The following is a 20,231-nucleotide window of genomic DNA, read 5'->3' on the forward strand; positions in this document are numbered from 1 at the left end:
AATAAATCCTGTAAATCATCTAAAAAAAATGTCAAAGGAGGTTGTATGAGGGCTTCCTCGAGAGTTTTAACATAATTCTCTTCAACATGCAAAAGTGGGCTGAATCACCCCAAGTCCTGAGAAGAGCACCCTCTTCCATAGGAAAGAGCCCTCAGCTGAAGCCAGGTAAACAGTAAAGGATGAAGAAACAGGGCTGTGCAATGAAGCAAGGAAAGCAAACAATAGGATGAGCTGGTTCATAGAAGACGTTCTGGGCAAACAGCCCACCCGCAAAGCCTTAAAGGAACAAAGGTTGGGAGGGGAGGAGAAGAAGCAGCCACGGATGGTAAAGCCAAAGGAAACCAGACCCAAAGCATGGCTCATTCCAAGGGAAGTGAGTAAGGAGATGAGTCTTCAAAAAACCAGGAGAAAGGCTAACCAGAGATTTCTTGGGGCCAACCGAGAGGAGAAGATACTAAGAAAAGGAAACGCTCCTTCCCCAGTGAGGGGGATTGGGCAGACTCAGGCTCTAGACTGAGGTGGAAACAAGCGTTGGGGACTAGAAAGCCTGCCTGACTGGGCCCCAGCCAGCCCACTCCTCCACACTGAGTTCCTCTCTGCTCCCTAAACAGGATCTGGACTCCCTCACCAGGGTCATTTGCACTAGAACCCCTCTTACTCCCGCTGGTCAGTTTGCACTAACAGGTGAACCAGGTAAGGCTCATACACTTCCACTTCTGGGCAGCCCTCACCTAGGGCTCCATCCCCTTCCTGGAACAGCAGGGTTCCCCTCCCCTGTGCTCAGCCACCAAGCTGCCAGAAAGGAGGGGAAATTGAGTAAAGACAAAGGGCTCATATGCCTTGAATCTGTGCCACAGTAGGTAACATGGGATGATTCATCATGACTTGCCCCAATTATAAGAGGTCACAGCCTGACTCTATCACATACCCATGTTTTCCAACACGTAAATATATGAAAACCCAGAAAGAGAGGGGAAAAGTTCTAGAGTTAATTTTGCTTCAAAGAGAAATGTTTTTTTTTCCTTCCTAAAAAAATGTTAACGATAGAAAATTTGACATCAAGGACCTGTTTTGTCTCTAAATGTTTCATTTATTAAGACAAAGTATTTAGACATTAGTAGCACTCAACCTGTACTACCCCAAAACTATCTATCTATAGGGTATGAAACAGTTTTATCCTGAGGATAACATCTCGGTATAAAAGAACTGATAAACACACAGAATTGGTACGAGTTTGTATTGTAGTCCTGCTTCATGGTGAGGTGACTGTAGAAGACGACTTGGCTGAACACCCAAACCAGGAAAAATGTTTTTTATCTTATTGACACACCCACCCCTGGATCCCATGGGCACAGGAACTGAAGGTGTAATTATTCTATTCAACTGTTTGTTACTTTGTGAATGTAGTGTTCCCAGGCATTTCAGAACACGTTCAATATACTGCAACAAAATTAACCAAGATCAAAGTACCACATAAAGGTCTTATAACTCCTATGTATAGACTAGCAATGCTAAGAGTGTCTGGGAAAAAGGCAAGCACGGGGCGGGGGAGGGGGGGGGGACCCAAAAAGAAAACTAAGGCAACTGTAGAGAAGGGATGCAAATCCCTCATATAAAAGCTTCTCTGATTATGAACCCTAGCAATCCAAGTTTGTGCATAGGAATGATGCAGGAATGGCACTCAGTCACATTCTAGCACAATTTCTAGCTTCATACCAGGGACCTCTCAGGACCTTTTGTTAATCCCAGCATCACCTTAGAGGCCAGGCCCTGTCCCTGCCCTCCTTAGCCTCATCTTCCACCTAAACTTCAGGAGCTAGGCTGGATTCCTTGCCTCGGCTACTGCCAATGTCCACTCCACTCATGAAATCCTTCTCATCAAGACTATACCTTCTACTGTCACTCTTCCCAACACTGCCTTTCCTTGGCCTCCTATAGCATCAAGGGTCCTCTCAGAAAAGAGCCTATCAAAGATATGCAAGAAAGATTCAGAGACCCAAGAAGAGATGCTGCAGCACACAGGAGCTAGTAACGACAAGCCTTTAAAAGCCACAAGTAGGTGGGCCTAGGAAAAGACACAGGTACCACTAACTCTTTATGTTTCAAATACTCATCACTTCTTTTTTAACTGCCACTCTATAGAAACCAATAAGAGGCAGTTCCCAAAATTATTAATTCAATAAAATTCTCATAGTCATGGTCCTCCATCTTGATTTGTCCTTCTATCATGGCGGTGACAAACAGGAAACCAGGTAGACTCCTGCCTCAGTAATTTTCTGATTTTGAAGGTCACCAAACTTGTGCAGCCTTTAGACCAGTGCTACTAAGTGTGGCCCATGGACCAGCAGCATCACCTGGAACTCAACAGAAATGCAGATTCTTGGGCCTCACCTGTAAGCTACTGAACAAAGTCTCTAAGTGTGGGGACCCTGGAATCTGTGTTTTCACAAGTCCTCCAGGGATCCTCAAGTACGCTAAAATTTTAGAAGTCTTTTAGTTTAGGGAGCTAAAGATAAGGACCTTAGGAAATGCACAGATAATCTAACTAAGACCCTTGGACTAACCAGGAGTCCAAGATATAGAGCCCCTCACTCTTTTAACTTCCTTACTATGACCTTCATTAAGACAGCAATGTTTGAGCCTCAGTTCTTCCACTTAATGGCCATCAATATGACCAGTAAGACCTCTTTCAGTTTTTCAAAGGGATTTTCAAAGGGACCTTGGACTCCCTCAGATCTGTCACTTCAGACAATGATGATGATGTTGATGATGATGATGGCAGTGACAACAGAAGCAGCTATTTCTCTGCATAACTACCTCTGTCTTAATAGCCTTCACATATTAATTTACTTAGTCTCACCACCCTATCTTTGCTTCACAGATGGTGAGATTGTGGCATATAAAAAAACTCCGTAACTTGCCTTCAAATCTATATAAGAAAAAAATACTTTATTCCAGAGTTATGAAAACATTAAAATAAGAATGTATGTGAAAGTACTTTGTAAATGTAAATCATTATGTAAAAGACAGCAGAGTGAACAGCCAACTACTAATGAACTGAATTTTTTTTTTAAGCTCAAAACTCACGAGATATTCAAGGTAGATTAAAATATGACTAGGCTGCTTTTTTTTTAAAGGAGTTATGTGCCAAGAAGAATAGGAAATTTGAATGTGTCAATGGGCGCTATTTGAATATTTGTGATAAATTTAAAATAGTAGAGGAAAATAAATATTGATGTCAATTTGAGGCGAAGAAACAGCTTTCAGTGAGAATAAGAAATAGCAACAAACCTCTTATCTAAAAGAAGATAAGGCTACCTGGTAAGATCTCCCAGGACACAAAGGGCTGGCTGTCAAGTTCTCTTCTGACACCTCTCACAGAATTCTGTTTATGGCCAAATAATTTAATCTTCTAGAAATAGATTTATAGATATGTTCTTTCTACTCTTTTCATATGACAGATTCTTAATTTAATCAGATTCTTCCTGCAGTTCAAATGCTCTTTCTACTAATGCATTATCTTCCCCCTCACCAACTCAAGGGATGTGGTGAATATTAATGACCCCTCTTTCCATTCGTCTAAGATAAGTCCCAAAGTGCTCCGGGGTTGAGTCTGCATCTCAAGAGAGAAAGACCACTTTTCAGACCTTGGGGACACAAGGAGCAAGAAATGAAAATCGGACCTCTATCCCACTATCGCTTCTCATGACAGAGCAACGGTATTAGGGATAGAGACTCGGAAAGGTTATTTGTTATTCCATGTCACACAGTTGCTAAGTGACAAACATATAGAAAAATATTTACTGTATTACAGCCAAATTCTGTTTTTTAAATTTATTTTTGAGAGAGAGAGAGAGAAAGTACAAGTGGGGGAGGAGCAGAGAGAGAGGGAAAGAGAGAGAATCCCAAACAGGCTCCACACTGTCAGTGTGAAGCCAGATGCAGGGCTCAAACCCACTAACTCTGAGATCATAACCAGAGCCAAAGATGGACTCTTAACCGACTGATCCACCCAGATGCCCCCAAATTCTATTTTAATAGAATATTTGAAACAGGCATAATACTTGCCCTAATTTCTAAAAGGTATCATCACACATCTTCCCTACCTTTTCTACAAAAGATTTCATACCTATATACAAATTCACAGCACAAAATCATTTGTGGTGTTTGTTCATTACAGTCAACATTTAGAGTGTTAGACCAAACAGCGGTGATAAGCTGTTCACTTCCCGCAATAGTAACACGCAAGAGTAAGACAAATTTACAGTCAGCACCAAAGGTGTAAGTGTTGGGCAATCACAAGTATTTGCATGTACACCTCAGAACAGCTGCAGGTAAATGATTTGACAAGGTCAAATTCAACTGGATGACAAGGCCACCAATGGGGCTGGAGTTTAAGTTGCCAGACCAGTTAGGAAAAAAATACGGGAAGACAACCAGCTGGATTGCAGAAGCCCTCTTTTCAGAACTCTTCAATTTAGTAAAGGTTTTTCTCCATGGATAACACAAATAGTGCACAATGAAAGCATGTTGTAAGGGAGAAGCCAATGTCTCATGAACAAAGCAGACAAAATTTTAAGTTTAACTGACTCACAGAAGGTAAAATCAGCCAACTCTCTACACCAAGTAGTGAAGACAAGTCTACATCTATGATCATTTGGGTATATTCATAGTTTTAGTTAAAAAAAAATAAATTTATATAAGATTAACTTTTAAATCTTACTGTTAAAAAACCTGTGAAGAAACCAATAAATTATATCATAAATTATATATCTGATTATATAATATAAACATTATATACAATAAATTATAAATTGAATTTAAATATAATTTAAATTATACATTAAATTTAAATGCAATTTTAAAATAAGTTATATAACATTATATATGATGAATTATATATAATCATGCATAATATAAACTTATGTTTATGTTGCTATATAAATTATATAAATTATGTATAATATACAACATAAAATATACATATATGTAAAATTCCATGTAGAAGAATGTCAGTTTCTTCAATCTTCAACATTACTCTGAGGCTATTCATGCTTTTTGTAGGAAAATTTTGAATGTATTCTCCTCTGACATTTAAATTGTTACCCAAGCAATATCAGTGTTCATATAAATTGTTAGTATAATCTTAACTCACATTTTTCACCCTTCATAAATAGACATGGTTGTGTTTATATGCACTGTTTTAAAGCTGTGATTTACTGTGATATTTCTACAAATAAACTATGAAGCTATATTTAAAAACTAAAACATAACTTACTATAGTTCCTTTATTCTGAGGTACCACAATTTTAAGACATACCATCAATTTAATAATAGCTTTACAGGGGAAAAGAAAAATCCCACTAAATGATCACATCAACTTTAATACACATCCCTATTTCTAAAGCCTTCAAACAAAAAAGGAGAGACCGTAATTAAGACAATAAATTAATTATTTTATTTAGCGAGAGGACACAGCTGAATAGGTAGACCTCATAATATGGAGCCTGACTTCCTTGGTTCAAATCTTGGCTCCTCCACTCCTTGGGTGACCTCAGGCATCTTCCTTAGCCTCTCTGCACCTCATTTTGGGGAGTAGCAAAATCAATACCTTTGTGCCTCTCTGTTCCCCTCTTGGGGAAAAAACAAGACAAGGAGAGTGATCTGCCACACGTGTTGTTATGAGGATTAAATGGGTTAATGGTCTTAAAGTACTCCGAATAATCCCAACACCAAAAATGTGATAGGGTTTGTTCAACAATAATAGGTTATCACCACCACCACCACCTACCAGGGACCACTAAAGCATTTGCTACATTCACAGAAAAATAATTTCTAATTCAACACACCGAAAAAATACATTAATTCAAGGAACTATTCAACTGACAACTGAATGAGGGCTTGATGCTATGCTAAATGTTTAGAAGGAATAAAGATAAAAACTAAAATAAGAGAACCATGGTTGTACCCTCCAGAACACAGAGTAGGGAAGGGCTTTTTAATTAGAGGGTCTGTGGACCAGGCTTCAAAATATCCATAAGCCCTCCGAAATGAGATGCAAAAATTACATCTGCATGTGCATTTTTCTGGGGTGCATCCTTTGATTCTTAAAAAGGTCTGGAATTAAAAAAACAATTAAGAGTCATTTGCCTCAGGTAGTAACACCATATTAAAAGGTAAATATATCTAAGTTTAATTTTATTAATACATTTGTGTATTCTCAATGATTTTATTCAATTGTAAATGGATTCAGTTACTTTGACAGGTATGCATACTTCTCACTTCTTGAAGTATGTTAAATAGCAAACAAGTTGCCATCAGGAACCCAAGTCCTGAGTTACAACAAACTCCTCCTTTTCCTTTCTTCTAGAAACACCAGAAAAGGAAACTGCTTGCTTTATAAATGTCCAAGTGCGTTTGTACTATGGAGCTAGTCGGGCTTCCAAACCACCTGGGAAAACAACGGCTTCTGGGATGAGTCATGCCAAACCTTCTTTCTTGTACAATGGCTGGTATTGCTGGGAGATGAGGAAGAGCTGCTACCAAGCCATTGTCAACCTTGTGAATAATTAAAGACTGATCCTGGAAGCCATTACTGAAGACGCTGGAAAGAAAATGAGCTATGTTTTGTCCTGACTTGAAATGTCCTATACATCTACAGTTTCAATATACCACAGGCTATAATTATGTCAAAATCTTAGACAACATGACATTGAGCAAAGGCCATAGATTTTGGAATCAGACAATCTTGGGTTCCATTCTGCCTCTACTACTTTCTAGCTGAGTGGCCATGGGAAAGTTACTTAACCTCTCTGGACTATAGTTTCCTCATAGGTGAAAACACTTCCTCCCTTTAAGAGACTATTGAAGTTTAATCTGATAAAGATGTGCCAGTATTCACAGCGGTGTCTGCAGACCATCCCTTTTCCACATCCATTTATGAATAATTTATCACAATAACAACTCACCACAAAAAATTAAGTCATTGATTTTAACGATTTCACTTTTGCATGAAACTTTCTAACTTCTCACGAACTACTTCCAGATTGCATACCATTACTGGGATTATCAGTGTTCCTAATAAAGGTTGTTATGCAACATTAAGGCAAAAAAAAATCACAAGTACTCAAAGTCATCACCAGTGACTTATCTCCCACCTTTCCATCTATTTTCAGCTACACAAGTTACCAATTACTGCCAAGTCAATTTAAGAAACAGTGCAAATGTGAAGCTGAGGATATTTTGTTATGGTACCAGTATTTAGATAACACCTAAGATATTCACTAAATGTTAGGATATCATGTTTTTAAAAAACATGGAATCTGACATTGCATGCAAAAGCAAAAAATTTTTGTTACTAGACTCCTATAAATGTCTATGAATGTCAATTTGCCCAGAATAAGCATCCGGCTGGGGAAGGAACAATTTAAGTTCCAACATACCCCAAATTTTCCATACATTGTCTCTATTCTCTGAAAACCTGGTCCACGATATGTATCATTCTAGAGGAAGAACGGAGGCTTGGAGAGCTCCAAGAATAACTCACGGAAGGCTACAAAATGATGGCACTGAAATCCAAACCCAGCTTCTGAAGCCACTCCGCATGTTCTTTCCTTGGGATCTAATTTTGCAACCGAAGCCAATGCCAGGGGTCAGAGGAGAGAGAAAGGAAGTAAATAGGGCATTAACTTGCCATTGAGGTCCTTTACTAGAATTTACATGAAATTCAAGTAGAATAAATGAATCTATAATTTCTTTTTTTTTTTTTCATTTTTAGAGGTGGCATTTGTGGAGTTTCACTTTATTTGTAGCCACGTCCACACTGTTTTATATTATCAAGGTTCAAGCTGTAAGAAGTCAATGTTTCTCAAATAAGATCATCAAATGTCCCTCCTATCTGATCTGACTCACCTTCCCTGGAAAATGCATGCCTCCCTTAATGGCCCTTATCTCTGACAGGCTACCATAAGCAGATAAGAAAAGAGTAAGCGAGCAAATTCACAAATTTTTGTATTGGCCTTGATCAAGGTGGGCCTGGGTGATTTTTGCTTATGACACACCGAACGCTACTTTTAATTCTAGTCAATATTCGTAGCCATTCAACAATATTTCCCCTCCCTTCCTGCCCCCACACCCAGTACGTCTATCACAAGCCTCAGAGTACTCAAAGAAAGAAAGATTAACAGCTGGCATTATCAACAGCATTTACTGACCACTCTCCGAGTTGTAAGGTAATATCAACAGGTACTGTAGGCTAATTAGTTTAGACTAAAATAGACCCTTTGTCCTCAGTGCATTTGAGGAAAACCAGAGAGACAATTCAGAGCAGGGACTATGGAACCAGACTGGCTAGGTTCAAACCTCCTTCAGCCCCCACATTCTTGGGCAAGTTACATCTATGTTCCAGTTTCCTCATCTGTAGAATGCAAACAATAGCAGCTAACTCACAGGCTTGTTAGGAGGATTGAAGTTTGTATCAGAACATGCATGGCACATAATTAAGTGCTATGAAGTGTCAGCCACTGATTTTAATTTAAATACAAAGAACAAATTAAAATTACATGCTTTGCCTGTAAGGTGTGTGTACAAAAGGACTATAATTCAGGCATACTGGTACAACTTGAAGCAGTACATGTTTCTCAGTCAACAAGGTCTTATTTCCAGCAGAGGAGGGTGTTAAATCACACCTAAAACACTCCAGCTTGGACAAAGGAAATGGGCTACCTTGTTCCTTTTTTGAGAGGGAATCATCTGGGTCGAGACTCCAAATGAAAAGAGAGAACCTCATGCAGACAGCCACTAGCTGTTCTTCCACTTTCCCAAGTTTCAACAGCACCTGCCATGCCACAGGGACTCTGCCTGAGTGAGAAGAAATCAGCGGAGAGAAGTCTAATAATCCGAAGGCCGACTGTCACTGTTTGGTGAACAGTCAATTTGGCACAATTGGTGAATCATTCTGCCTGCTGTAAATGAAACAGATTCCGAGGAGATGAAAGAGGTAGAACGCTGCAGAAAAGATCACAGCCGCCAAAGCCCGAAATAAGTCAGTCCCAGCAATTTGACAGTATATATAGAAAAAGGGAATGGTAGTTACCAGCTATTTTATTAGAGGGAGAAAATGACAGTCTTAGAAGCAGCCTGATGAGAAGAATTTAAGAAGAAACAAAAACTTAAGATGGAAGGCCTAAAACCAAGGTAAAAAATACTGCAACCACTAAGAGAGGCAAAGGGTGGGGGTAACGAACAGCTGTCAACCAAAAATTAGAGCCCTTTGGGAAAATGGCTGATTTCAGATCTGAAGCAGGAAATGGACAAGGTAAGTTTAGCATATCTTGGGCCAGAAAGCAAGAAAGGTTATCAGAGACTACTGGGGCCTTGTAAAAAGTATACAACAGATAAAGACAAATTAAGGGTCAAAAAGAATATTGACTGCAATGGACTGAAACAAATACATTGAGGTCCACAAGTTCTTAGTGACACTTAAAAAAGAAGAACTCATTGATTATCATGAGAGACTGTTAGGGCACAAAATCATTACTCAGAAAATTGATAAAAGGAAAAAAAAATGAGCTTTCCTTGTCTTCCCCACACAACTTGAATTTCAGGAGACCCATACAGCTTATGAGGGTTAAGTTCTTTACACACAGAATACCAATTAATAAATGCAAGAGAAGTGATAGATTCAGATCATCACCCTTTTGTAATCTCTAATGAAATGGATCTAGGCTACAACCATCTATGGATGCTAAGATCATTAGGTGAAAGGGAAGTTGACTCTACCTGAACCCACTAATCAACCTTAACATCTCAGAGAGAGAGAGATTCAGACATCATGTGTCTTGTGATTATACTACAACAGATTTTACAAAGCACCACCTACGAAGGATGCTTGCCTTTGAATCTAAATGTAATCAGGCCTCTACATCCAACTACCATATTACAGGAGACATGGGGAGGAGAGAAACAAGCTAAATGACACCAGTGAGAAATTGGCCCAGAAAACAGATCATTCTACCAGATCTGTGCTCTTTCTCTCCATCAAATCAAAAAGAAGGGAAGGGGGACTATTATAAAAGAAAATAGATTTAAAAACCTAACAACCTAATGTAATGTGTGGACTGTGTTTAGTTCCTGAGTCCAACAAATCATAAGTAAAAATACATCTTTCAGAATATGTGACTATGGGAATCATATTAGGAAATCGCTGTTAATATATTTAGGTGAGAAAAAGGCATAAAAGTCTTTGGGTTTGTTTGTTTGTTTGTTTGGCCATTGTTTCAAGAAAAAAGAAGTCCTTATCAGAAATGTATACTGACACATTTATAAGTAAGATAACAGGATGTTTAGGATTTAGCTTAAAAATACACCATCCCTAGGGGTGCCTGGGTGGCTCAGTCAGTTAAAGGTCTGACTCTTGATTTCAGGTTAGGTCAGGATCTCACAGCTCATGAGTTCAAGGCCCACATCAGGCTCTGCACTGACAGCACAGAGCCTGCTTGGGATTCTCTCTCTCCCTCTCTTTCTGCCCTTCTCCCCCCAAAATAAATAAATAAACTTAATAATAAAATAAAATGGGCTAGCCCCCATAAGAAAACTGGGGAAGAGAAATAAATGAAACAAGACTGACAAAATGTTAATAACTGTTGAAGGCTGGGTATTTATCATACTATTTCTCATAATCTCCATAACACAATTTTTAAAAATGACTAAAGGGTTTTGGTGGGAATTCAAGCTGTGCCTTATTTTACTACTGATTTTAGGAGGTAGGTAGGGTCCTCCCACAAAGGAAAATTTAGACATTCTCCACTTAGCAGAGTCTTAATCAGTTGGTATTCAATATGATCAGAAATGACTGAACCAAGGAACACAGGAGTTCTGCAATATTAACCAAATGTCAGCATAATTTTTCCCAGTAAGAGACCGCCTACTAGGCACCTGGGTTAGGCAACACAACCTACAAAGAGCTTACTTGATGACAGTTGATGTCAGATTGTCCAGATTTGTGAGGGCCCACGGCAGCACAGACAAGTACCACAGGTACTCCTAAATCAAGTCTTGGTCAATACAGAAATTGCAAACTTTCTTACCAACTTGTGTAATACCTAGAACTGCCTTTTTATAAATCCAGTGGTAATGAACTTGTGTTAATTTGTCCCTACAATCACTCACCAGTAATCTGGAGGTACAGGCCATAGAATACAAAATTTTAAGTCCACCAAAGGATCTAAGCCATGATTTGTTCCATGAGCATCACTGCTTTAATTGAAGAGCTAACCAGATGAGCCCAGATGCTCACAAGTCACTAACTGGTTTGGTACATATCTCCTCTGTTTTTCTCTTTCCTACACATACTTTCTGTTATGGACTGAATGTCTGTGTTCCTTCAAAATTCATATGTTGAAGCCGTACTCCCTACCGTGATCGTATTTAGAGGTAGAGCTTTTGGGAGGTATTCAGAAGTAGACTAGGTCATGTGGGTGGAGCTTCCATGATGGAATTAGTAGACTTATAAGAAAAGGAAGAGAGAGACAGATCTCTCCTTCCATCCATGTACACAGAGGAATGGCCATGTGAGGGCACAGCAAGAAAGCAAGCCAGGAAGAGAGCTCTCACCAGAAACCAAATCTGCTGGCACCTTGATCTTGGACTATCCAGCCTCCAGAACGGTGAGAAAATAAATTTCTGTTGTTTAAGCCACCCAGTCTATGGGATTTTGTTACAGCAGCCTGAACAGACTGATGCAGGTATGTAGTTCACCTGCTTTTTTTTTCTTTCAAATTCCTTCTTATCTCTTTGTTAGGGAAGGTTCCAAAATCACAAAGATGGCTCCAAAGCCAAAGGAAGGGGAAATAGTTGAAAAGTATGGGTTTTCAACATGGGAAAATTTGACAATCTTTCCCCAGTAAGAAGCTAGCCATGCACTTAGGAAATGTGTTTGGAATATCCAAAAGCAATACAGGATTGGGATCAAAGAAGGGTTAATGAAGTATATATTATTGGAAATAACCACATTCAGAATAATTACGAAGAGTAAATATATATGTTGGCAAGGCATACAACATCATCCCAGGCAACAAGAAACACAAGGCCTTATGCAGATGAACACACAGATCTATTTATACAGGAACCTTCAGCAATTCCCGTCACAGATTGCCTGGCTGCCCTCATGTCTTCAGTATTCTGTGCCATGAAAAAGTATCTGTCAAGGATAATAGGAACACGATTTGACCTACTTTTCCCTAGATTCCCGCAAAGTCTATAACTCTGGTTCTTGCATTTATTCAGCTACCACGTCTCTGGGACACATTTCCTTGCTTTCTTTGCAGACAATCCCGTATGTCCCACGTTAAGGTCACTTGTGGGCAATTCCTCGACTCCACTAGTCATGGACTTTAAGATGTCCTACATCCAGCTAGTCCTCTGAATATCCTACTGAGGTAGATCACATACAGATATCCCCTACACTAGAAGGAAAATGCTTTAGAAACGAGGAACACAACCTGGACAGGCTGAAGACCTACACCAATTCAGGTCCTTCCTTGCCAAAGAAGCCACACCAAAACAAAATGTTTCTCCCCAACTCTCACGTTTCCACAAACCTGTCTTTGCAAGAGCTAAAAGTCTTCCAGTAAGGTCTCCTTTTAAAGCAGACAACCAAGATTCAGTTTATTACAGTACCACCACCCTCCTTCCCAAACTACATTGTTGCAGCTTCTCAGTAAAGCCTCCTTAACAGCGACAAATCCTAAAGAACTGAGTAGAACCTACCAAAGTTGCCCTAAAGCCCTGGTGGGCAGGGAAACCTCAGTAAGTCAGACCCTTGGCCTGAGGCCCCATCAGGGCCTCCTGAGTGGCTTGTGAAAGATCCCAGGAGAAAATCATCAGGCTGTCCTGCTTTTCTTAACTAACAAAACATGCCCGACCCGTTCAGGCCATTAAATGCACTTAGATGCACAACCAGGGACACTCCTTCACCAGGAAATCATATCTGAACACACCATCAGGAAGTCAATATTTAAGATTCTGAGGGGCGTCCACCCCTCTGCTCAAGGGGGCGTCACCAAATACTAAGTGCTGGAGTCTCCAGAACCCCGGAGATGGAAGCTCGCCCCGGGAACTTCCAACTCGTGTGCCTCCACCTCGCCGGTGGCGGCGGCCAGAGTCCCGATGCCCAGAGCTTGCCACGGGGCGTCCCGGACATGCTCACACGTCTCACACCTCCAGCAAACTGGGCTCCCATTTGTGGGGCCTGAGGCTTGCTGTCGGGACACGGCTGGCCGACAGTTGGGTACGGGACACCTGCAGCTTCCCCTCAGGGGAGACGCCAACCGCCCTTCTTCCGGCGATGCCCACGGTCCGCCGCTCGGAATCCAGGTGCCCCTGGGTTAAGTCAGGTGCAACTAGGGGAAGGGGAAGCCGTCGCTCGCCGGGGGTCACCCCACGACCCCGTCGTCCCCGGACCCTGCACGAGGGCGCCCCTTCCGCCACCTCCCCAACTTCCAGATGTCCCCTCTGCGGCCCGGGAGGGTGGGCGCGGGCTCCACGTGCGCGCCGCCCGTGCCCACTGGGGCCCGGCCGGTCCGGGCCACTCACCCGGGCCCCGGCGGCGCTCCGCTTCCTCCGCAGCGTGAGCCCGCTCCGCAGCAGTGCCGGCAGGTCCCTCAGCCGCGGCCGTGGCGGCGCCGGCGGCTGCTCGCGCTCCTGCTCGCGGGCGCTGGGGCTGCGGCGCAGGGCGCCGTCCGCCGCCACCGCCGCCGCCGCCGCGGCCAGGGCCGGGCTCTCGCACGGCGGCTGCATCTTGACGGAGCCCACGGCCATCCTCATGCCCTGACGGCGGCTGTGGCGCCGGCAGCTCGTCTCCCCCGCGCTCGCCTCCGCGCGCCGTCCGCGCCTTCGCCAGGCAGCGAGAGGGCGCGACTGCGGCTCGGGCGCGGGGCGCGCTGCCAGCCGCTGCCCATTGGCGCGCGCCGCGGCCCCCGGCAGGCTCGGCCCCGCGCACCTCCCCCTCCCCGCCCAGGTGCGCCGGGCCCCGCCCCGTCCCGCCCCCCTCACCCCTCCCTTCCCCCCCCACCCCGCCCCGCGCCGCTCACCTCCGCCCGCGGCCTGGCCCCCCTCAGCCACTCCCCGAACCCTAGAGGAAGAGGGTGGGACACCTTGGGCACCCGCTCATCCACAGGTGCGGATTCCCAGAACCCTCCACCGAACCCACTCTACTGCCCATCCCACCCCACCCCCCAATTCCCTTTAGGCTGAAAGGTCCCCCTTCACTGCCTTTTACCTAGCAGCCAGGGTTGATTTGGACTTCGGCCATGTGAACTGGGAAGTCTGGGACACTCCTCCCTCCTCCAGCCCCTCCTTGCTTTTTTCACAGCCTAGACCCAAATCATAATCGCCATTCCTCCAAACAGTTTTTGCTAAAGAACTTCAAAATAAGCTCTCTATTCTGCTACAAGTTAAACACCATTGCCCCCACACTGTCCTCTCTTTGGCACATTCATCACTGAAGAATAAAGGAGAAAACTTTTGTTGGCCATGATAGGTGTTTAGCAAATAGATGCAAGTCTGGTGACCTGAAGGTGAATCTCAGTTAACATGTTGGAACCTGACCTTCCCTGAAAGCCTGATGCATGTGATGAGTGTGCTTGGTAAACTGCATAGGCCTACCATGGTGTGAATCACTGTTTACATCATTCCAGGAGCTAGGAATAGTAGAGCATCTGGAATGAAACTATTCCAGCAAGGCCTTAAAATCCAGATGGCTGTGAATCCTCACATCCCCACTGAGTCTATCTTCAACGAGAGCCAGCCAGGGCTTTTACTCCTGAAAAGGAGGATGCTGGGGTCCCCATCTTTGCCCAAGACTTTAAGAATTGAATAAGTTTACTCATGTTAAAAAAAATTGACAAATAAGGTCAGGGCTCTTAGTTGGTTTACCACTGTACCCTCAGCCCCTCACATGGTAGATGCCTGGCAAATGTATAGGGAAACACGGCCACGTTAGAAAAAAAAAGAATAACCTGTGATCTCTGCCCACGAGGAACTTATGATTTTGCCCGGTAGTAGAAAAACATATAGAAAAACAAAGATATTGCCTTGTACTCTTAGTAATTGCCAAGTGAGTGTGGATAATGAGCATTCCAGGCCACAGAAGCGAGAAATGTTTCTGGGTTGGGACGGGCAAAGAAAAGTCAATGAAGGGAGTTTCAGCTGTGCCATAATGCCGAGTGTAGAAGATTCAATCATGCAGAAAGGAGGGTGAGGATCCTTCAGGGAAGGAGGAAAAACATGAGAAAAACACCAAGGTCGAATGACACAGAACCTATTGGTCACTGAATATGTCATACTAGTGAGAGAGAGAGAGATAGCATAATGGAGAAGAAGGAAAAAATATCAGAATGGATACTGGTCAGACACTGCAGAAAGGCTTAAATGCTGTCACCTTAGGTTGTGTGTGTCTACTGGAAAGATCTCTGCAATAAACTATAGATACCATTTCAGTTTCCAAATACCTATCACATATACTTATTCCAGGCAGAAATCCCCCTTGTATTATCATATAAAACAGTACTAGTTTATATAATGTTTAAATATGTCAGTTCCATTTGGTGATCATTGTCTTGAGCCCCAGAATGCCACCCCATACTCCAATTTCCTCCTGAAACACCAGCTAAAGTTCCACTAGACCTTTAGTCCCGGCCCAGTAGAGGTTCTCCAGGAGTCTTTTGGTCAACAGAACTCTGTGATGGCTTATGCCAGACCACCCCTAGTAATACATTTTGAATCACACCATAAATCTACTCTGCTCCAAAATAGAACACATGTGTTCTGTATCCAAGTTTCTTGGTCTTCACATTCCTTTACATAGCTTCTCAATGTAAGACCAAGGAGTTTAGACTTTATCCCATGATTCTATGGCATTGATCAAGAGTCTAAAACTCAATATCCAGAAGGGCCTTTGGAAAGTTGGCTTGGGGTAAGGTGATAAATGTTGATTGCCATACAGCCATAGTATAGGCAGACAATAGTTTAATTTAAATTAATATATATTTAGTTAGCCACATATGGCTCTGGGCTACTCTATTGGAAAGCAAGTTTCTAGAATTCCATGTTTCCCTTTACATATTCCTTAATTTTTTTTTTAATATCTCCATTTCAGTGAGGCCTTCCATGACCATGTGATTTAAAATTATAGCCCTTCCCATTCACTCTTCTGTCTCCTTCTAACCCTCCACAGAGCTTACTGCCATCCAAGATTTTATGTATTTTACTTATTCATTTTGTCTAGTGTCTGTCCACACAAAAATGTCAATTTTACAAGGGTCTGGACTTTTTTTCCCTTTTGTTCAGTGTCTAGAGAATGCTAGTTGAAGAATTGAATTTTTTCACATATGAGAACCCAGTTTTTCAAAAGGAGCTTAATCTGGATTTTTACAGAAAATCTTCCAATTTTGCAATATTGGAAGTTTGTTATTTATTATGTTTCTAATGTTTATTTTTGAGAGAGAGAGACAGAGAGAGAGCACGCACCCATGTGAGTTGGGGAGGGGCAGAGAGACAGAGACAGGGGACAGAGTATCCGAAGCAGGCTTAGCACTGACAACAGCGAGCCTGATGCAGGGCTCAAACTCACAAACCATGATATCATGACCTGAGCCAAAGTCAGACACTTAACCAACTGTGTCATCTAGATGCCCCTGGACGTTTTTTCAAAAACATGTAAGTCCTATACATGCCGATATCACCCAGGTCAAACGGAGCCGCTCAGGTACCAAAGCCAATTTTTACTTAGGAGAATGATAATCATCAAAGCTAAAGTTTATGGAAATATCTATGTAAGAAAACAAGTTTTATTGGCTATTTACAGGGAGGGGAAATGGGAGACCAGGAAGAGACATTTAACTAGCTACAAAAAGATGAGGGTCTGAATTAGTGGGGCTGGTAGACACGGGGGGAGGTTAGATGTCAGACATTGCAAAGAAAGATCCTCAGGCCTAACATATGTTAGGAGGAGTAGAAAAGTACTTCAGGTGGTGTTACAGATAGTATTCTACAAAGATGACCAACTCAGGACCTCATATCCCCCAAGATTTTTTCTGCAATATGATCTTTCCACTCCCCCATGACAAGACAGGGTTTATCACCCCATCCCCTTTATCCCAGCCTAACCCTGTGACTACTTTGGCCAATACAATACAGCAGAGGTAACGCCAGTTCTGTAAGCAGCCCTTAATGGACCTGGAATGCTCACTCTTGGGGTGCTCCCACTCAGAACCCAGCTCCTTGCCGTGAGAAGCCCAAGCCACCTGGAGAGACCGTGCGGAGGTGGTCTGGCAGCTGAGGTCCCATCCAACAACCTGCATCAGTAGCTGGCCATTTGGAAGCCATTTTGGACACCAGTCGAGCAGAGCCTTCAGGCCATCTTTGTAGAAGCCAGCATCTGCCTGCAACCACAGGTATGTAAGAAGAGAAAGCAAGAACTACCCAGGCTGAGCCCAATCAACCCACCGAACTATGGGAGACAATAATAAATTGTTTGAAGCCACTAAGTTGAGAGGTATTTGCTACACATTAGATGACCAGACACATGGTTCCGAAAAATATGAAGAACATACTATTCCCTTGTGAATACAAAGGAAGGAAATTTACATTCACATTTGTAGATGTGAAGAAACTTGAAATTTCTCACAAGTGATCAGAGTTGGCTACACGGGGAAAGGAAAGAAGGGAGATTTTTCACGTATAAGTTTTTATGGTTTTTGTTTTTTAAAAACATGTGACTGTACACCTATTTAAAACAAATCTTTTAAGTGGCTCTGGATTTAGAAAAGTCAGGGAAGTGGGAGGAGCTGGTTTTGAGGATTTCGTTTATCACAGCCGTTTAAGTGACTAAACTAGGAGGCACCCGAGTGAAAATCTGGCCAGCAGGCAGAAGGTGAGCTTGAGAGGCGGGAAAGATAGATAAGCCAGTGCCAGTGTACTAACAAATCTGATAGTAAAGAGCAGAGCTAACCCAAGGTTCTCAGGGCACAGAGGAGGAGCAGAGACAGTTTTCCCCTTCCTAAGCTGGGCCCTTGGAGAACACGCGGCAGATGACTTTCCATTTCCAGTTGCATGAAATTTGGAGTAATGATTCTCGTGGCTTTTCCTCCTTTAATGTTTGTGGTCCCATATGATTACCAGGAATACCAAGGACAGTATCTATTGGCTGAGCTTTCTCTTGTGCTCCTCCACACCCTGTGCACCTGCTTGTCTCCTCACAAATGTACAAAAGGCATGTCATGCTAGTGAGTCTCCTAACACCATGGCTATTAGGATTTTGATGAGTCGGAGTTCATCCCCTCCCAGCATCTCCTGTGTTTAATTTTTCCTCCATTTAAGATATTTTGCATTGCTTACCAGCTCTCAAAAATTAGAAAACCTAAATACAATTTTGTCTCCCTATGGAGGCCTGCCAACACTTTACTATGTAATGATCAAAATGGGTTGAACCTGACCTTCCCAAAGGCCAAGGTTGAGCAGTGGGAGCTCCGAAGCCAGGTCTTGCACAAGTAACCCAGTACTGCCCGTACTGTCTCTACTGAGAAGTCCGGATATAACTGTTAGTGTGCTTGATACTAACACTATTTTTATGTTTTCTTAAGGAATGAATATGCAATTGGGAGAAATACAGCAAAATTATGAAACCTGTTTCAAAACTAAAAATATTAAGCCTTACTTTATTTTAGTTTTCAAGAATCATAAATAGAACTATATGCTGTCAGACTGTTCATGACAAACCTGTGTGATGCTGTGCTATTATTTTTGTAGTGCATTGCACACAAGTATTTCCCTTGTGAATTAGACATTTTCCTTACAGTATTTGCATTGGTGGCTCTAGCCAGAGACTGGCTCATAAAGACGGGTGCCATTATAAGTTCTTCTTCCGTTCATTATACTCATAATCTTGAAACAAAATCTATTTATGTCCTTTCATATGCCACTTACTATTATCATCTTGGAAATTTCTTTCTGTAAAGTCAGGTGTGCAAGTTTACCAGGACTTTTGGTACTTTGGACACTTTTGAAAAAAAAAATTATTTGTGATCAAATGCTCAAGAAGACAGAGGAAGAGGCCAGTAAGAGACCTAACTTGACCAGTAGACAGCTAGAAAGGCATGCCAGTCTTGTCCCAGCATCCCTGCTCTGCTTATGGAAGCCTTACACAGATCAAACAAAACCTCCTCCTAGAAGCCTTTTCTGCTCTTCCCATTTGGAATTAATCCTTCCTCACTCAGTTAACTGTAAGGGCTTACCTACAACTATGAATCTACTTTTACCACCTCTCCTATAACAGTCTGTCTGAATATCTGTCTTATATTTGAATTAAATGTTTACATAGAAGACCTATGTGAGGTTACAAAGTCCTTGAGGACAGAAGGGACCCATCTTTGCATTCCCGTCTAATGTCTACAGCAGTGCCTAGCACATAGTAGATGCTAAGTTAATGAATGCACACATGAGTGACTGCTGGATGAACAAGTGAATAAACAAAATCATGATTAGCTAAACACTGCCATCCTAAGTAGAAGAAAGCAAGACAGAGGTCTTAGCAGATGCAGAGGTCGCAGGAAAATACATTATCCCAAGGGTGAGGGGAGGCTATAAATGGACTCCAGATGGTGGCATGTTCAGATCAGCAGAGAAGGAAGATGATTTTAGCATCAGTATGTGAAGTGGTTCAGAATAGGGAGATGCGGAAAGCTGGGCAGCCGGCAAAGCAGGTTACAGGATCCAGGGCATGAAGTATTAAAATGATAATCCATAAAATTGAGTTGATGGAAACTTTGGTGTTTTCCTTATGCTATTTGCATGGGTGCATTCTGTGCACAGTGTCTGTGCTAATTAAACGAGCTGATGTTTGTAAAGCTGTTTGCACACTTTAAAGTTCTGCGTAGAAAACACTGCCTTTCTGTGGGGGTAGAAGAGGAGGGACAGATGAAATGACGTCTTGGAGAAAGCAGAGCCTGGACTAGGATGACAGAAGGGAGCCAGAAAGGAAACTGTGTGTCGAAGACCGTGCCCAACCACAAGACAAAGACTGTTGAGAATATGTTGCTTCCTGCTTGTGAATATTAAGCATTTGTAGCATTGATCCAAGCCAACTACAGAATAAGCCATAAGAAAATCTGCTTTAGAGGTTTCTGGCGACATTGTATGAGCTCAAATTGGCTTCTAAAGATATAGATGTGGGG

The 20,231-nt window shown here is 42.3% G+C and overlaps 1 protein-coding gene across 3 annotated transcripts in view; it reads right to left on the reverse strand.

Annotated features, from left to right (window-relative positions):
* The window catches only part of RAPGEF5 (Rap guanine nucleotide exchange factor 5), a 223,463-nt gene extending 209,354 nt beyond the window's left edge, over nucleotides 1-14,109 (reverse strand). The window contains exon 1 of one of the 3 annotated variants that reach the window (XM_078441420.2): nucleotides 14,091-14,109. Coding sequence is in view for 2 of the 3 variants with exons in the window: in XM_060632685.3 (XP_060488668.2) it covers nucleotides 13,594-13,824 (231 nt within the window). In the remaining variant the exon portion in view is untranslated. Of the gene's footprint in view, nucleotides 1-13,593; nucleotides 13,973-14,090 lie in introns of those variants that run through there. The other 2 variants (XM_060632685.3, XM_060632686.3) reach the window with 2 other exon arrangements.
* Nucleotides 14,110-20,231: the final 6,122 nt, after the last annotated feature.

This window comes from Panthera onca, chromosome A2 (assembly GCF_046562875.1).
Source record: "Panthera onca isolate mPanOnc1 chromosome A2, mPanOnc1 haplotype 2, whole genome shotgun sequence".
NCBI classification, from domain to species: Eukaryota; Metazoa; Chordata; class Mammalia; order Carnivora; family Felidae; genus Panthera; species Panthera onca.